General features: G+C 34.4%; 1 protein-coding gene across 25 annotated transcripts in view; it reads left to right on the top strand.

The window, feature by feature from the left end:
• Nucleotides 1-17,205, top strand: part of PLCZ1 (phospholipase C zeta 1) — a 107,705-nt gene that overhangs the window by 42,834 nt on the left and 47,666 nt on the right. For all 25 annotated transcript variants that reach the window (XR_008912195.1, XR_008912196.1, XR_008912193.1 and 22 more), the window contains 3 exons: nt 3,179-3,335; nt 14,384-14,500; nt 16,065-16,234. Coding sequence is in view for 18 of the 25 variants with exons in the window: in XM_007503591.3 (XP_007503653.1) it covers nt 3,179-3,335; nt 14,384-14,500; nt 16,065-16,234 (444 nt within the window). In the remaining 7 variants the exon portion in view is untranslated. The remainder of the gene's footprint in view (nt 1-3,178; nt 3,336-14,383; nt 14,501-16,064; nt 16,235-17,205) is intronic.

The following is a 17,205-nucleotide window of genomic DNA, read 5'->3' as shown; positions in this document are numbered from 1 at the left end:
GTTTTGGTATTAAAAGATTGCTCTACTGCAAATATGAATAACATAGAAATAGGTTTTGAACAATGATACACATATAACCCACTAGAATTGCTTGTCAGCTCTGGTGGGGAGGGAGAATAGTGTGGGGGAATCATGAACCATATAAACTATGGAAAAATATTTTAAAAAAAAGAAATGTAGCAACATAGTCATACCTTACATCTCATGATATCACAAAATGAGAACTTTGATGCATATATATAATATACATGCACATTTATATGTATTTTATGAAAGCTTTCTCTTTTCCCAATTGTATACTTTATTAGAAAGAGAAATTCCATTTAAAATCACTCTAGACAACATAAAATATTTAGGCATCTATATGCCAAGACAAACACAGTAATTATATGAACACAACTACAAAATGCTTTTCACACAATTAAAACTGGATCTAAATAATTGGAAAAACAGTAATTGACCCTGGGTAGGATGAGCGAATATGATACAAATGATAATGCTACCCAATTGTATACTTCAGATCACCTCAGTCTGATAGCCCATCCTGTACAGATAGTAATAATAATTGCCTCCCAACTATACTGTAATATACTCTACCTATCCATCCGCTCCTCCTTAGTGTCCTTTGCAGAACTGCATCCAGGTCATGCCCACTAATTCTGCTGTTCCACATGGCTCTGTTCTGTCCTTTTTTAAAATTTCTTCTATACTATTTCACTTGATGAGCTCATCAACTCCCCTATATTTAATAATAACCTCTATGCCAATGTTTTTTCAACTTTACTTCTCTAGTTCTAACCTCTACCATTCTCCTATCTCCTACAGCCTAATAGATATTTCAACCTAGAGGCTCCATATACATCTTAAATTTAACATGACCATAAGCGAACTTATTTTTCCTCCTAAACTCAGCCCCATTTCAAATTTTCTTGTTACTGGCCAGGGTACCTCCATCTTCCTAGTCCACCAAGACCCCCACTTAGGAGTCGTTCTCTACTCATCACTCTCACTCACTCTCTCCCCCTACCCCACATCCATTCTGTCGCCAGTGCCTGTGAATTTTAGCTTTGTAATATCTCCTGAATATACACTCTTCTTTCCTCTGATCCTGTCACCAGTCTGGTTCTGTTTTTATCTATCTAAACTATTTGGAGAATGAATTAATCTCCTCATTATCAGACTATTATAATAGATTGTCTGTTGGTCTTCCTGTCACAAATTTATCCCCACTCCAGTCCACTAAACTGATTTTCCTCAGGTGCAGACCTGACTCTTCCCTTCTGCTCCCCACCTCAGTGAAGCCTAGTGGCTCTCTATCACCTTCAGAAGCAAATATTAAATCTTGGCATTTAAAAGCCTTCATATCCTAGGTCCCTCCCTTCTAGTTCCTTTTCCTTTTTCTTTTCTTTTCTTTTCTTTTCTTTTCTTTTCTTTTCTTTTCTTTTCTTTTCTTTTCTTTTCTTTTCTTTTCTTTTCTTTTCTTTTCTTTTCTTTTCTTTTCTTTTCTTTTTCCTTTCCTTTCCTTTCCTTTCCTTTTTTTTCTTCTCTTCTTTTCTTTACCCATTCTCTTCTGTTTTTGGATCAATTCTAAGACAGAAGAGTGGCAAAGGCTAGAGGGTCACATAGCATGGAAGTATCAGGTCTTATTTGAACCCAGGTCCTTCTGACTCCAAGCCTGGCACTCTACACACTGTACTACTTAGCTGCCCCCTAGTTTTCTTATCCCTTACCTCTTCCCTTTCCCCAGGTACTCTGTGATCCAGTGACCAGCCCCTCTATATCTGTTCCTCAAATAAGACTTCCATTCCCCTGACTGGGCATTTCCACTGGCTTCCCCTAAGGCATGGAATGTCCTCTTTTCTCCTCTCAGACTCATGGCTTCCCAGCTAAAAACCCAGTTAAACTTCCACCACTCTCTTTTATTGTTAGTACCTTCTCTTGGTGGATGATTTCTTCTTCATCCTGTTTGTAGTTCAATGGAACATAGTTGTTTGCATGTTGTCTCTCCCAAGAGACCATAAGCTCTTGGAGGTCAAGGAATGTCTTGTCTTTCTTTGTGTCCCAGTGCCTGACATGGAGTAGACTTTTAATAAATTGTTATTGATGATAATGATGAGGAGAAAATGAACCCCTGAAAACTTAAATGATTTGATTATGATCACAGAATAAATAAATAGCAGAAGCAGACCCAAACCCAGGGTTGATAATCCGTCTGCTGAAGCATGCTGCCTCTAGCACCATGTGGCGCAGATTTGGCCTGTAGGGAAATAAAAAGAAAATGACCCAAGTGGTTGCTCTCCTGGGAATCATGATGGTGACCCACCTGGGGACCCAGGAGCACAAAGAACTGTCAGCAGTTTCTTTTAGAGCCAGAGAAATACTTCCTCCATACACTCTGACTTTCTTAAAGCAACAATAAAATTTTCTCTCATTAAGATAGCTTAAATATTTATAAAGTATGTTCCTTGCAAGAATCTTGTGAGGTAAGTTGAGCAAGTGTTATTTTACTCTTTTGAGAAATCAGAAACAGGTTTAAGTGACTAGAGTTTAAGTGACTGACATGTTAATGATGGCACAACTGTCAATTGTCAGAGGCAAGATCCAAACCATTTCTTTAGTTCAATTCAAGGAGAGAGCTTTGGGAAAGACCAACAACCTTAATGTCTAGAATGCCGAACTACAATTTTTTTTTCCTTTTTTCGAAAAAAGAGAAAGGTTTCAGTTCTCTGCAGTATTATATAAGGTTTAAGATACCTGGTAATGACTAGACATAAGGGAAATTACAGGCCTTTTATTCTAAATTCTGTTATTTTTCTAATGGGTATCAGGGTGCTGGCTACTGTTCTTATATCCACAAAATGTTATAGACCCAATTTATATGCTTAATGAGAACTCACTGTGAAAAATGGAAATATTTAGCATCTTTGCATCACATTTATTTTTATTTATTATGATGTATTATGTGATGTGCAATTGTGCTATTTTCATATTAACATTAAATATTCATTTTATATTTGCAAAGGAAATATATTGACTAGATTTAAATGATTTCTATATGGTAATTTTGCCAATAATATGCTAAGATCACATGATTAAAAGTATAGTTCTTTGATTTGGAAAATATTTTTCTTTGAAAGAACTTATAAAACATTGTGAAATAATTATGTTCTATTTATAGATTAGGAAGGTGAAATTATCCTTGGAGCTGTCAGATCTTGTCATTTACACCAAAGCTGAGAAATTCAAGAGCTTTCATCATGCCCAAATTAATCAGAAATTCAATGAGAATAATTCTATTGGGGAGTTGCGTGCAAGAAAACTTTCCAAACAGAAAGGTAATTTCTTTTTCTTTAGCCATATTATATTTAATTCTATATTTATTCACAATATTCATTTATTTAAAATCTAATTTTCACCATTAAATACCTAAGGGTGGTCTATATATATGTATCTTTATACATATATTTGAAATATATTATATGTTCATAATTCCATGGAAAACTTCATTTTATCCCTATAATTATACTATTCTATATCATACTATACAATTACTATACTACTACTAATATATATATATATATATATACATATATATATATATGTTCCTTACTTTGTGCCAGGCATTGTGCTATGTGCATTACAATTATTTTCTCATTTAATTCTCACAAAACCTTGGGAGGATGCCATTATTATCCCCATTTTAGAGTTCAGGAAACTGAGGCAAACAGAAATAAAGTGACTTGCCCAGAGACACTAACTTAGTTTGAGGGCAGATTTGAATTCTAGGCCCTTTGCTCTATTTGTTATTCTGCCTAAAGTTAAATAGAAAACTCAGGAATTATTAGTTCAGTTCCCTCCCTCCCCCTTTAAAATGGGGGAAGCTGAAGAAAGAAGGAATTGGATAATTTGCCTCATTCCACACATTTCAGATCAAGGTTCCCTTCTTCATACTGTGGTGCCTATTTTCACCTTCAATATTTCCTTCTTAGTACCTTTGTTTGTTACCAGCTTGAAAGAGGAAGACAACCCTTTTTGCCCTAGCTGTTCTCTCTTCTGTCCAATTCCTTCCTCTTTAGATATTCCTGGCCAATCCTGCTCATCTTAAATCTAGTTTAAATATATTGCTAATTCATTTAAAACTCCCAGTCTTAGAGGAGGCTGGCAAAGAGTTATCTTAAGTGCTTTCCCACCTACTTAGAAAATGATAAGAGTGGGAGGATAGGTACTCAAGCTGCTCATCATACTTCATGATAAAAGAAATAAGTGACCAAGTTGGAATTTATTTATGTAATAATGGTGTAGGGGAAACATTTCGCCATTCTGATTTTGTGAATAAAGAACTAGACAATCAAGCTGTCTGCCCACAATTAGGGATATCTCTCCTGTTTCTGTTTTCACTATTCTATTGAATATATTCTTTCCAAAGGTCACCATTGACCTCCTAATTGCTAAGTCCATTGGCCTTACCCACCTTGGCATATCTATTGCATTTGGCACTGCTGACATCCTTGTTTCTTGCATACTTTTTTCTCCTTTTGATTCTTAAATTATTCTATTTCAATTCTACTTTCTGACCTTTCTTTATCTCCTTTTCCTATTCATTATCTTTCCCTTTCCCTCTAAATGTGAGTTTCTCAAAGTTCTGTCCTTATCTCTCATATTTATATGCTTTGAATTTTTATTTATTTTCTTTGATATTTATCTTCTTTGAATTTCATACATTACATAGGTTTTGAATGACACTCCTATAACACCTAAATCTATATACTCACACCAAAATCTATATAGCAATTCCTGACCTTCCTCTTGAGCTCCAGTTCTTTAGTTCTAGGTGCTTACTAGACCTGGATGTTTCACCAAATCCTCACTATCTCTAATAATTTGCTCCTACTAGTTCTACTTTGTCAAATTCAGTTCAAGAACTCACCTCTTACCTAGACACTTTAACAATAGTAATGAGATCCTGACTATAATTTCCCAGCCTCCATCTACTCTCTTATTTTTTTCCAAATCATTCCTCACACCACTTTGAATGTAATCTTTTTAATGCAGCAGTCCACATTAGATGTGTCTTTAGAATTTCATCCTTTTTCTAATTTCATGAATAATTTTGTTTTCCCAATTACATGCAATAAAATTTAAATATATATTTTCTGAAGTTAAAAGATCCAAATTGTCTTCCTCCCTTCCCTCCTCTTCTAGGAGATGGTAAGCAATTTGATCTGGATTATACATGCATTATCATGCAAAACATACTTCCATATTGGTCATTGTTGTTAAAAGAATATTCATATAAAACCCAAACTCCCAAATAAAAACACAAATAACCTAAAGTGAAAGATAGTATGCTTTGATCTTCATCTTACTCCAACAATTCTTTCTCTGGAGGTAGATAGCATTCTTTGTCATAAGTCCTGGATCATTGTATTGCTGAGTTTAGCTAAGTCACAGTTGATCATGTGTATAGTATTCTCCTGGTTCTACTTATTTTGCACTGCATCAGTTCATGTAGATCTTTCCAGCTTTTTCTGAAATTATCCTGCTTATCATTTCTTACAGCACAGTAATATTCCATCACCAACATATATACAATTTGTTCAGCCATTCCCCAACTGATGGACATTCCCTCAATTTCCAATTATTTGCCACCACAAAAAAAGCTGCTGTAAATATTTTTGTACAAGTAAGTCCTTTATCCTTTTTTTTATATTTTTGGTATATAGAACCAGTAGTTACAGAATCAAAGAGTATGCACAGTTTTATAGCCTTTTCAGCATAGTTCCAAATTACCCTCCAGAATGGTCAGATCAATTCCCAATCCCACCAACAATGCATTGGTGTCCCAATTTTGCCACATCCCCTCCAAGATAGAATTTCATTCTTGAGAGTTTCCTATCCATCCTTGACCAACCTCTGAGTAGCATTTTAGTCAATGAAATCCTTCTTTTCCTTTGAACTTGCTTTTCAAAGATATACATCATACTGTCTCTGGTTTCCTTTCCCTCCATGGCAAATTGTAGGAAGGAATAGTCATTTCTCCCCAAGGCACTCTTCAGAAACCAATATCTCCAAATTGACAATGATCAGAACCAGAACAAAGTTTGTTTGTGTTGATTTCTTGGCCTACTGAAGAATGACATTTTCCTTAAGGTCAATGAAAAAGTTATTACTTGATATGTTTTTTTTTTCTTTTTTGAGGTTAGAGGAGGAAGAGGGAGAATGAGAGAGATGTAGACAGACAGAAAGAAAGAAAGAAAGAAAAAGACAGAGAAATAAGAATAGTTATAGAGATAGAAATGGAGCCAGAGAGAAATGAAGAGTTACAGAAACAGAAATAGAAAGATTGACAAAGGGATATAAAGGCAAAGAAAGAAAGACAGAGAAAAGAGATATAGAGAGAGAAAAGATAGAGACAAAGAGACAGAGACAGACAGAAAAGAGAGAGGTATAGGGAAAGAGATAGAGATAAAAGAGATATATGAAGGAAAAGATAGAGACAGTGTTCTCTGTGCCTTCATTATTGTGATATTTATGAAAGAATTGTTTTTCTTTTCTGGTTGGAGGAAAAATAATTCTTATTCTTTGAATTTCTGTGGCCTAATAACTTAAAAAAAGTTTCAAATAGAAAAGGAATAAAAAAATAGCACATACCTGAACCCAAATTCTCTTCCTTGAGACACTCCTCAGTTATTACTTTCATTAAAATATTTTTTGTCTTTATTTAACAGTGCATAGGATAAAAGATTTAGCACAAAAGGGGAATTGAGAGGTCATTTAATCCAACCTCTTCTTTTTGCAGATAAGGAGAACAAAACCCAGAGGATTTAAGAAATTTACTTAGAGTAACAAAGGTAACAAATGGCAGAACTGGGATTCAATTCCAGGTTTTCTGGTGCATTTGTTCTATCATAATGCCTCTATGTTGTTTATCTCCAATAACATATAAGTGCCTTGAGGTACTGGGATCGTTTCATTTTTGCCCCTTTATCTCCAGTGCCTATCATACTGCCTGGCATGTAGATATAACGCAACAATTAAGTTTCTCATGAATTAAAATGGTTTCCATAATTTTTATCTTAGCAACCAGTTCTTTCTTTTTAGTGAACATCATATCTAAAATTGAATTTTCCTTTCATCTCTTTACCTTTGTAGGTTTTGCTAACTTGTTTTTGAGGATATTGTCAGTTCTTTGTAGAATTTTCTACTTTATCTTTTGTAAAAGAAAAGAACACATAAGTTGTAATTATCTTCACAGTGTTTCCTTTTGCTCATCATAAATAATCCAAAGCAAGCAACTCATGAAATGAAGTCATTTGAGGGCAGTATAGAGCCAACTCCATCTTCTCTTATACTTGCTTAAGGAGAAATTTGTGAGCCATCTTTTCATTTAACTGCAATTTTCTTTAAAAATTTATTTAATTTGTAATAATAATGCTAAGAATGACATCATTTAGTGTTCTCTGGGACCTATTAAATTTTATCCATGATCACTCAAGAAACTGGTCCAATAATTCACAAAGGAATAAACAATAAGATGAAGATGTGTATCGCACAGATTCTGTCTTGCAATTTTGGATGAGGATTTCATTGAGTAAGTCCATTAGTTCATATATCTTAGATAGGTGTTGCACAGGGATAGTAAATTGCATTCAGAAATTAATATGTGGAGAAGAGTGGATTCAATAGATCTTAAGAAACTAGACCCTCCACTCAGTAGTTCCAAACTATTTTATGATGTAAAAACAAAATAAAAAGAGCAAAACATTTCCCAGTGATGCTATATGTCTGAGTTAAATTCTGGATTGGAGATAAATTAGTAGGAAAATAGATTAAGGTCCTTTGCCCACATTTCCCTATCACTTAGAAGTGGATCCTGTTATAAATGACTGATTTTGTGTAAATCAGCAGCCTCACATAAGAAAGAAAAGACAGCTTATATAAAAACTTATGTAGCCTAATGAACTTATTGAAGGCTATTTTTTGTAGTCATATGGGCCCTCGCAACATTTGGAAATTGAGGTGGAGCAAAGGTCTTTAGAGCTTAAATTGATTTTCTAGCCATCTGGATTGGTACCTGATGTGCCAGATCAACTGCATAGTGTGACAGAAGTCCAGATGGCTCATAGACATGGCAACATCAAAGATGGCTTCCAAGCTTTCTTTTCTCAATAAGAAAGATTCCATCTCTAACATATGTTGGTGATGTTTCATCAGTTGTTTTTGCTTCCCAAAATACATAGGTAATGATTAGGGGGATGACAAAGTGTTAGCTGCTATCTTTGCTCCAAAATCTACACTTTGGGAACTTTCAATGTTGTACTTAGTTGAAGGCATGAAAGAGAAATGGAAAGATGAGAGAGGCAGAATTATCCTATAGCTAACTTTGCAAATTTATTTGGCCTCTTCTCATGACTTTAGATAGTGTTCCACAAACTCCCTGAAAGCTTGGGTTCACTCTTCCACATAGATGGTCAAAGCTTCTTTGATGAGGACTTCAAATCTCACAGTAAGCAAGGTTAGCAAAACAAATGTGCTATTAAGGTTTTTTCAGACTGAAATTCTTTTTTTTTTTTAAGTCCTTACCTTAAGTCTTGGAATCAATACTGTGATTGGTCCTAGTGGTAAGGGCTAGGCAATGGGGGTTAAGTGACTTGCCCAGAGTCACACAGCTGGGAAGTGTCTGAGGCCAAATTTGAACCCAAGACCTCTCATCTCTGGACCTGATTCGCAATTCACTGAATCACCCAGCTGCCTCTATAGACTGAAATTCTTATTTAACTTTCTCAAGTTAGTCTTTTGACTCTAAAGAATGCCATGGTTATAATAACTTATTATCCACTTCAGGTTTTTTTAGTACATTCTATATGTAATATATATATGATATATTTGAAATTGATCAGGAAGCAATTACTAAGTATTAGAATACTCATTAGAATACTTCCTAACTTACCATCACAATCTCCAAAGTTTCAAAATGAATAATATTTAATTAACCAATAATTTTAATTAATTGATGATTACTATTTTTAGAATTAATAATTAATAATAAAATTAATAAAACTCAAAAGGTCATGGATAGTCCCATGGCAGGTATAATTATGGTGCTTCATATTACAAATGAGCATATGCATTCATGAAGGGACTGAAAAAAATTCTTCAATGAAATAATGTGGGCTTATTTCTGGTTAGGAAAGCACTGCATGACACATATCAACAGAGACAGACAAAACAAGGGTTTTAATTGTACCCATATATTGTTACGAGGTCCCAGACTGAGACCTCTATTGCACTAGCATCCAGAGGGGGCACCTAGATGGTGAAGGTCATTGAGCTTATGTTATATTGCTATATCTCCATATATCTGGATCTGCTGAAACAACTGCAGATTTTTAATCAGAGAAGAAATGTAGGGAGACAGAATCAAAAGCAGCAGTGTCCTGGGGCTAGCTTATTTTGGATTTGTAGGGTCCATTGTTAAATTTTAAATGCAAATTTATACCTCAGAAACTTGCAAACATAAAAATTGGTTTGATTTATTTTTTTGTTGATTATCTACATTTAATAAGTGATAAAGAAAATATTTATGATGTAGATTAAACTTTTAGCAAGTTGGTTGTTAAATATTTACTAGCACATCCCTGGTCATAAGAATTTTTAAAATTGACACATAGAAGAACAATTAGACTTTTAGGAGGTAACTGTTAGAATATTGCCCCCTATGGTTGTCTCAGCACTGGACATAGACCTATAAATACCAGATATGTTCCTCATTATCTTTCATCTAGGTGGAAGATTACAGAAATCTTCCAATTGATCTTTTTGCTTCCAGCCTCTTCTATATCTAGTTCATTCTCCAACTGGCTGCCAAAATAATCGTCCTAAAGCATAAGTCATACTATGTAATTTCCTTGCTTAGGAAACACCTTTTGGCAATGATCACTATACTGGAAATCCAGGCTACAGTTGTATTGTCTCCAGTATAATTTAAGCTCTTTGAATTTAAATTTTATTTTGTTTTTGCCCTTGTACTTATCACACTGTGGGTGTGTGTATGCGTATATGTATTATACATGAGGCAATAAATCCTCGATGAAATTGAGTGGAATTAGTGAAATATCTTTGTTACTTTGTGTAAGGTACCTCAAAGTAGTTTGAATTTGTATTTTGGATTCTTAGAGTTTGAATAGTTTTATATATTATTGATAGTTTGTTCCTTTGGAGAATCCCTTTCTAATATTCCTTGATTGCTTCTCTTTTGTCTGCTCCATACAGGTTTCTTTCAGGTTTTAAATTTTCATCAGTGTTTGTAGTAAAAGTTCTATTCTTACAAGGGTCTTCCCTTTTTATTCTCGATGTATTTTTCCACATAAAATTCATTTTTATACAATTGAATTCATGTCTTCCCCCAATTTTCTGTTTTTGTTGAATATAAAAACATTTTTCTTATAATCATGATAGATATAGGATTCTTTATGGTAAATTTTCATGCAGAGCACCCAATAAATTTGATACTAATTATGACATTAATTAGTACCATATAGTTTTTGTTGAATAAATTATTTTCCATAAAATGTAGGGATAATAATAGCTAATACTAATATAGCAATTTACATGTATTTTGCCATTTGATCCCTACAACAACTCTCTGAGGTAGCTGCTGTTATAACTACAATTTATAGATAAGGAAACTGAGTCTAAGAAAGATTGTGCCTTGCTCAGGGTCACATAGTGAATATGTTTGAAACAGGATTTAAATTTAGGTCTTCTTGACTTTGGAATTTTGTACTTTCTCCACTATGCCACCTACTTGTCTGGCTTTGTCAAACATGAATGATTTTAATCTAAAATTTGTTACATCTACTTTGTTCCAAAGAATTTTTTAAATTATTTTCAAACCCTTACTTTCTATCTTAATAACAACACTAAGACAGAAGGGCAAGGGATAGGCAAACAGAGTCAAATGCCTTGCCTAGGGTCACACAGCTAAGTAGTGTCTGAGAGCAGACAAATCCTAACTCCTCCTGACTCCAGGCATGGCTCTCTAACTATTTAAGAATTATTTTTCTGTTTTGTATCCTTTATCAGGCCATTCTCAAAACTATTGATTTGTAGTATAATTTTCCTGCTTTTTCCTAATTCCATTTGATGCTCATCAGTTCATTCATTCTTCTGTGTAAATTTTATGTTTAAAAAAGAGGCAGTATGGGTGGTACAGAAGTGTTCCACTCCTGAGGGTGTGCCACACTTTGATGGTAGAGGGTAGAGGAGGGAGGGGTCAGTCACTCCTCAACACCAGCCAGATCAGATGAAATTGTAATTAGGACAAAATTTGGCAGGGCAAACAAAAATGCAATCAAACATAAATAATGTCAGTATGTGATTTTCCAAGTTAATATATGTCCTGCAAGTATCTGTATATACAATTTAGTAGCTCTTGTTTCTCTTTGAATCTGACACCACTTGTGTAGTGAACAGAGACAGTTTTGAAATCAGGAAAACCTGGGTGCAAGCTGTTTCTTGCTGATTAGTGACTGGACAAATCCCTTCACCTCTCACTATTTTAATCAATTCTCTAAGGCTACAAAAAGTTGTAGAGGTGATATCTATCTCCCTGACTTTGTAGGAGTTTCCTGACTAAGGAAATCACAGGTCTGGTTTCTACCCTTTATAAAGTAGTCAATTATTACTTTGATTGACATTGCATTATATTTAGAAATGAATTTGAATAGCAATCATTTGTTATTCTCTTGTCTTGACCTACACTTGGAAAGAAAATAGCAATAGTAACACACTGTGCATGTATATTCAGCATTAGGGTTTCTTCAGTTCTTTCCTCACTAGAACTCTCTGAAGATGGTAGTATAAATGTTTTTAGGTGTGGAAAAGGAGTGTTGAAGTGGCTCACTCATCATACAAACTGATATATCTGAGGTCGAGTTTGAACCCATGTTTCCTGATTTCAAGACTAACATTCTATGCATTACATAGAGATCTCTTCAAATATTTAATTCTTCCTTTATTTCTATAGTTGTTCCATGGTAGGTTAGGGCTACATGTTGTTTCAATTACATTTCTCATTATTATTACCTTCTGGTTTTTGTTAGTGATATTTAGAAATGCTGATTATTTTTGTGTATTCATCTTATATGCTTCTATCTTGCTGCTAAAGGGGACTTTTCTTGGAGGTAGCTAGGTGGCTTAGTGGATAGAGAGCCAAGCCTGGCAATGGGAGGTCCTAGGGTTGAATGGTGAGCTCACACACTTCTTAGCTGTGCAATCCTTTCCCAGTCACTGAGTTTCCATTTCCTATCCCTTACTACTTTCTGCCTTAGGAACCATACATTGTATTGAGTCTAGGATGAAAGGCAAAGGCTTAAAAAGAATTTTTTTCTACTTTTGACACTGTCTTTGTGGTCTTGGGCAAATTTTGCCCTTGGGGCCTCAGTTCCCTCATCTATAAAACAAGGTTAGAAGTGATGGCCTCTAATAGCTCCTCTAATTCTAGTGCTAAGATCCTTCATAGTATTTCTGGACAAGACAATGAAAAGATGGTGCGATGGAAAGGGCACTGAGTCTGGAGTCAGAGAGCCTGGGTTCCAATCCCAGCTTTACTACCTCTTACCTCTGTGACCTTAGACAACTCAACAAACATTTAAAAAAACTTACTCTAAGCAAGAAACTACCTGGCAGTAAATTTTCAGAGGCAAAAAGAAAATAATTCCTGCTTTCTAGGAGCCTGAATTCTATTAGGATATGCAAGTAAGGAAATTCATATGTAAATACTAGGTGCTTTGAGGGAGGAGAAGGTGCTACTAACTGAAGATTAAAAATTTTTTAATAGGAAGTGATCTAGAAACAAGACAAGGATTCTAAGTCACAGGTGAGGAGACAAATCATTTCAGGAACTGAGGACAACTTCTGCAGAAACATGGCAGTCGGAGATGAAATATAGAGTTGAGGAAATAGCAAGTGGTCTAGTTCAGATGGAAGGTAGATTAAGGCAAAAGTGACTTTATATCTCTACAGCCCATTTTTTAAAATCTATAAAATTGGACTGGATGATCATCCTTGTCCCTCTCTGTATGCCTTGGTGAGCCTTAAGAGTCTGTTCTCTCTTTTTCTCTCTTTATACCCTCCTGATATACTCTTATCAAATCTCATGGATTTCATTGTCACTTCTATTTACATGACTCTGAGAGTTATGTAGCCAATACCCATCTCTCCCAAATTCTATACTTCTGAATATTCAACACCTGCCTACCATTTTTACCTGGATTTCATGCAGGCTTCTCAAAATCTATGTGTCCAAAGCAATGATCATCTTTCTCTCAAAATCCATGTTTTTCTTACTTCTCTATTTCTATTGAGAGCCCAAAAGTTTTGGTAATCACCTGGTTTCACAGCCTAGGCTTAATTCCAGCTCTGAGAATAGTAACCTAATCAATACTACCATTCTGGTAAAAGTATATAGAGTAGACCAACCAAGCTGCCTTTTTACTCCAATCAGCATTTCTTCAACTTCCCTGCTGAAAACATTTATCCCTGATTACCATTCCTTTATATGTACAATTTGCCTCTTTTAGAAAGCAAGCTTCTTGAAGCCAGAAGTTGTCTTGCTTGCTGGTATTTGTATCCCTTAGTGCTTAGTCCAGTGCCTAGCACATAGTAAACACTTAATAAGTATTTTTACTATTTATTTGTGCATTGATTCTTTAATTAATTTTGATTGTTTGGGCTGGCTCATTTTTTTTTCTAAATATAATCACTTAGCCTTAGAGCAGAAATTTTATAACTGTTTATTTATTTCCTTGCTTTTGGGGGGCATTTCTTAATGTAAGAAATTCTCCTTGTGGGAAGGTTTCTAATATTTCTTCATTACTTGTAATGATATCTCTTGGTTTCATATAATTTTTATTCTGTTAATGAAATTATTTTAATTCTTAAACTAAAAAATAAATTAACCCCCACCCCAAATTAATATATTTTACTAAAGAATTTTGGGTTAATTATTGATGTAATAGAATTTTTCCTATAGTTGTGATTTTACCAAGTTGATTCCTTATAATCTCATAATTTCGATTTAAAGGCAATTTGATATGATAGAAACCCAATGGGATAAATCTTTGCTCTGACTGCTTCACAGGGTTATAAGGAATTCTTTTAAAACTATAGTGCACTATACAAATTCAAGGCATAATTGTTTTCATTGTACCTATGTTTACTAATGTGATATGTTGGAATTATTAAGAATATTAAAAGATTTATTTTAGAAGAAAGGGATTAATAATATGGCTTCTTACAAAGGAGATAATTAAGAAGTACTTGTTTCACTTATTTCAAATGAAGAAATAATTCACAATGTTCCAATAATGCTTGTTTTTAGCTCGTGAATTTATCTCACATACTAACAGTTTCATTACGAGAATATATCCAAAGGCAACCAGAACGGATTCTTCTAATTACATTCCTCAAGAATTTTGGAATGTAGGATGTCAGATGGGTATGTTGAGCAGATGCTTCTTAACTTATGAAATGAAGAAAACTTTATTTTAATCTTATTTTTGGTAATTCACTACATGTTGATTCCCTTCTCAGAATTAGTAATATACTTGACATCTGATAATGTTGACCGAGGCTGAGTAGGAATATTTTTTAAAAATCATGTGCTCCAAAAAAGAGAGGTAATTCTTAGATTAAAAAAGAAAAGACTAAAAAAAAAAACCCTTAAGGACCCAGAGTATGACTGTAAAAGATTTTGAGAGGTAAGGCACAGAAATGTTAATGGTTCAAAGAGATTAAAAGACAATGAAAATAAAGTTGGCTCACTTCACGCTTTATTATACACCCAGCCTTGGTCATAGGTCTGTTGTTTCATTACTTCTAGATTCACTATTTGGGGCTTCTCTTAACATCATGGAGGTTTATTTTTCTGTGAAAAGTTCTCAACTTATTTCTCTCATCAAATGAGATAGGGATTGGTACTAAACCATTGATTTTATTGGTCAAGGGCACTTACTAGTGAGGAAACTGTCTATCTGTGGTCAATACCAGCTCTGCAAATTATAGGTTTAGAGAGTTGTCTAGAGTATTGAGAGATTCACTCAGTCAACAAGCATTTAGTAGATGCTTATTATATACAAGACACTGGCATTATAGAAAAGCCTCCTGTCCTTTCACCTCAAGAAGCTCATCTTCTAATGGAAGAGAGATAGCATGTAAATAAATATATGTAAGATACATACACAGTAGATCAAAAGTTATTGCAGAGAAGGCACTAGGAGTGCATGGTCAGGGAGAGTTGACCTGGGAAAGGGTTCCTGATGAATATAAGATTAGATTTAAATTTTAAGAGGAGCCAGGGAAGCTAAGAGGCAGAAAGAGGAGGGAGTACCTTCTGGATGTATTTGAAGATAGCAGGGAGCATCCAGTAGATAAGACTTGAACCTGTCTTCTAGTTTGGAGAATGAAGTGACTTCTTCACTGTCAGGGCTGAGGAAAAGGCACAGACAACCAGGATTTTTAGCAATTTAGTCCTATTTGCAAAGCAGCCTATCTAAGTCTTGTCTGAATAACTATTATATTGAAAGCAGAACTCATCTGTCCTTCTTGTCAAGCTCTCCTGGTTCCCTAGTTTATCAATTAGAAGCAATCTCTTTTTTCAGAAATTTGTAATTCTGATGTTACTTTTACCTCTTCAAGAGTTGAGGAATATCAGAAGAAATTAATCAATGAATCCTAATGATTATTTTCCTCTGCTGTTTTTTTAGCCCTTTCCTTTCTTAACCACTTCTCTACTACCATATGTTTTGAATATGACTTAAAAGAATAAAGTTTTCTGTGATTTGGATCATCATTTATCTTAATCATTTTTCCAACTCAGGTTCACAAAAAATGATGTCAGCCTCTGGATAACTGACAAAAGGAAAATATACTACCAAAAACAGAATACTATTCCAGTGTTATATATGCTTTAAAATGTAGTTTTAAATGGATTAATTCTTTAGATGTTTCTTAAATGCAGCTTTCATTTCCTCAAATCATGACAATGAATTTTTTTTCCACAGTGGCCTTAAATTTCCAAACCCCTGGAGTGCCTATGGATCTGTACAATGGAAAATTTCTAGATAATGGTGGCTGTGGATATCTTTTAAAACCAGAAATCCTAAGAAATCCAAAATTAAACTTCTCTCCAAGTGAATTTAAACATTATAATCCAACTATACTTTCAATAAGGGTATGTTTAATGGCAATTTTCTGAATATTGGCCCATGCTTCCAATTGTTAATAATTGCTAAATATTTATATGGCATTTTAAAGCTTGCAGAGAGTTTTTCAGACATTATTTCACTTGAGCTTCATAACTACTCTGTGAAACAAACATTACAGGTAATATTAGTTCCATTTTACACATGAGGAAATTGGACTAGAAGAGGTGGAGGTTAAGTGATTTGCCTAGGGTTAGGAGGTAGGATTTGAAGCTAAGTTTTCTATGTCCAAATCCAGCACTTTATCTTCAATGTCCATGCAAAGATAAAAGAAGAGATTTCAAAATAAAAAAGACAATCAAGATTATTGTAATTCTATATAAATGTAAACATGTTTTAATAAACTCATCTTCCACCTTAGAACCAATACTATGTATCTATTCCAAGGCAGATGAGTAGTAAGGGTTATACAATTAGAGTTATATGACTGACTCAGGGTCACAAAGCTAGGATATATCTGGGGTCAGATTTGAATCTAGGATTTCCTATATTCAGGAGAGACTCTTTATTGACTGAACCACCTAGCTGCCCCCAGATGTACACATCTTAAGGATATAAAGATTCATAATAAGCTAGTCTAACATTAAGGACCCAGCTGGACCCAAGAGACTGGGGCATTATAACCATTCCTTTTCCCCAAAGACCCATTTGCTCTAGACCAATGAGATAGAAACCAACTAGGATCACCTTGAGGGAGTCTGGTCTTTAATGTCAGGTGTTAGACTAACCCATTTCTATTCTTTGACTCATTAAACACTCACCCCAACATCCTAGGGACAAATTGCTTAATGATTAGGTTTTGCTTCATGTCTTCTTAAAGGGTAGAGTTATAGTTAATTTAAATCAGGTATAGAACATTTATTTCCTAAACACAAAATATATCCTGAAAGTAAAAAAAAAGGCTCCCAGGATACAAAAAAAAAACCTTAAAAGAAAAAAA

Source organism: Monodelphis domestica, chromosome 5, assembly GCF_027887165.1.
Source record: "Monodelphis domestica isolate mMonDom1 chromosome 5, mMonDom1.pri, whole genome shotgun sequence".
Taxonomy (NCBI): domain Eukaryota; kingdom Metazoa; phylum Chordata; class Mammalia; order Didelphimorphia; family Didelphidae; genus Monodelphis; species Monodelphis domestica.
This window is presented reverse-complemented; position numbering and strand designations above follow the sequence as displayed.